Consider the following 1,479-nt stretch of genomic DNA (forward strand, 5'->3'; position numbering starts at 1 on the left):
AGATGCTGTGCCGCGCTGCAGTCCACGGCCTGCTGCTGCTGAAGCCCCGCCGCCGCCTGCTGCTGGTGCTGCCCGTGGTTCTGCAGGTGGTGGTGGTGCTGCTGCGGGTGCAGGGGGGGCGCCCTCGCATTGTGGTAGAGGTGTGGTCCCTGAAGTTGATGGAGGGCGGCGAGGTCGTGGGCAGGGTGGGCGTGGAGGGCGGCCAGGTCGTGGGTGAAGGCGGGCGTCTGCGGGAGGCGCACCAGGTCGGGCAGGTCCAGCAGGTGGCTCACGGTGAAGCGCTTGTGTTCGCCGGGGGAACTCGGGGCCACTTTGTCCAGGTAGCCCACGTCGCCGCCCCCGCTGCCGCCGCCGACGTTGTAGCTCATCATCGTCCTGGTGCCACTCGCGCGATCGGTGCCACACAAGGCTGGTGCCACGGGAGAGGTGACAGTTCGCGCAGCTGGTGCCACACAAGCAGAGAAAAGAAAAACAGAGCGGCAAGTTGATACACCGGACACCGCACTCAACACCACCACTCGGTACTTGCTCTCACCATCTACCGTCTAGGAATCGAATCAACCACTCAGTTTTTTATATGTATATAAATTAGATATTGTTAATCTAACACGGAAAAAAAACAAGTATGAAAGAACAAAAATCGCTGAATAGGATTTCGGAAAACGATCAGCAGAGAAGGTTAAATCTTCGACACGCAGGTGGCACAGCTTCCTCGACCACGAAACTTTTAATCCTGGTTCTCAAATTTCTTAAAGTAAGACCTCATTTTAGACGTGTGTGTCGCGGCAGCAGAGGAGTGCCACCGGAGCCCGAGCTTGGCAGCGCCCGGAGGTGCCACTCTCAATTACCGCCGTAGGAGCGACGCCACGAGCCAGCGAGACACACCCTGGCTGCGCTAGAGGTCGGGCCGCTTCCCTCACGACCATAATCTCTTCGCTCGGGGGACACTAAAGCACACCGGGCTTTTCCAGGTGTAACTGCTGTGGGTATATGCTTATATTTGTCTTCATGGGAGTCACACATCAATAAAATACACTGAATGAGAATAGAAAACTCAAAAACCACTCGTATGATCTCTCGGGGTCACTTATGAGGAACTTTTTGCCTCGCAGCTGTGCAGGTGGAATCTAGCGGTTGCTCTGGGGTTTCGCCGTCCCATCGCACCTGCACTTTATTATCTCTAGCGGAGGTTGGCGCCAAGAAGGTAGGGTCGCGAGAGCGTCGGCGCCGAGCCAGGACCAGAGGGTGCCACTACAGTCACTGACACTCCGGCGCCAGGTCCTCGGTGACACAATTAGCTCCTCCCACTCTCCGACAGGCCACACCCGCCAGTGCCCGAGGGGGAGGAGCCTCGTGGTGCCACGCATTAGCGGGCACCCTCAGCTGGCTAGTGTCTGGGACTCGCATCTCTCTGCATTGGGCTTCTTAACTGAAGGGAACAGAGTCTTTCACTCATAATTGGCCCCTAATCCCCTCGAG

The 1,479-nt window shown here is 57.5% G+C and overlaps 1 protein-coding gene across 1 annotated transcript in view; it reads right to left on the bottom strand.

The window, feature by feature from the left end:
* Nucleotides 1-1,246, bottom strand: part of LOC113814306 (paired mesoderm homeobox protein 2) — a 92,940-nt gene extending 91,694 nt beyond the window's left edge. Inside the window, exon 1 of the mRNA XM_070124166.1 lies at nt 1-1,246. This exon is cut by the window's left edge and continues 314 nt beyond it. Within this exon, the coding sequence (XP_069980267.1) occupies nt 1-371 (371 nt within the window). The 5' untranslated portion in view covers nt 372-1,246.
* Between the last annotated feature and the right edge of the window lie 233 nt (nt 1,247-1,479).

Source organism: Penaeus vannamei, chromosome 8, assembly GCF_042767895.1.
Source record: "Penaeus vannamei isolate JL-2024 chromosome 8, ASM4276789v1, whole genome shotgun sequence".
Lineage (NCBI taxonomy): Eukaryota > Metazoa > Arthropoda > Malacostraca > Decapoda > Penaeidae > Penaeus > Penaeus vannamei.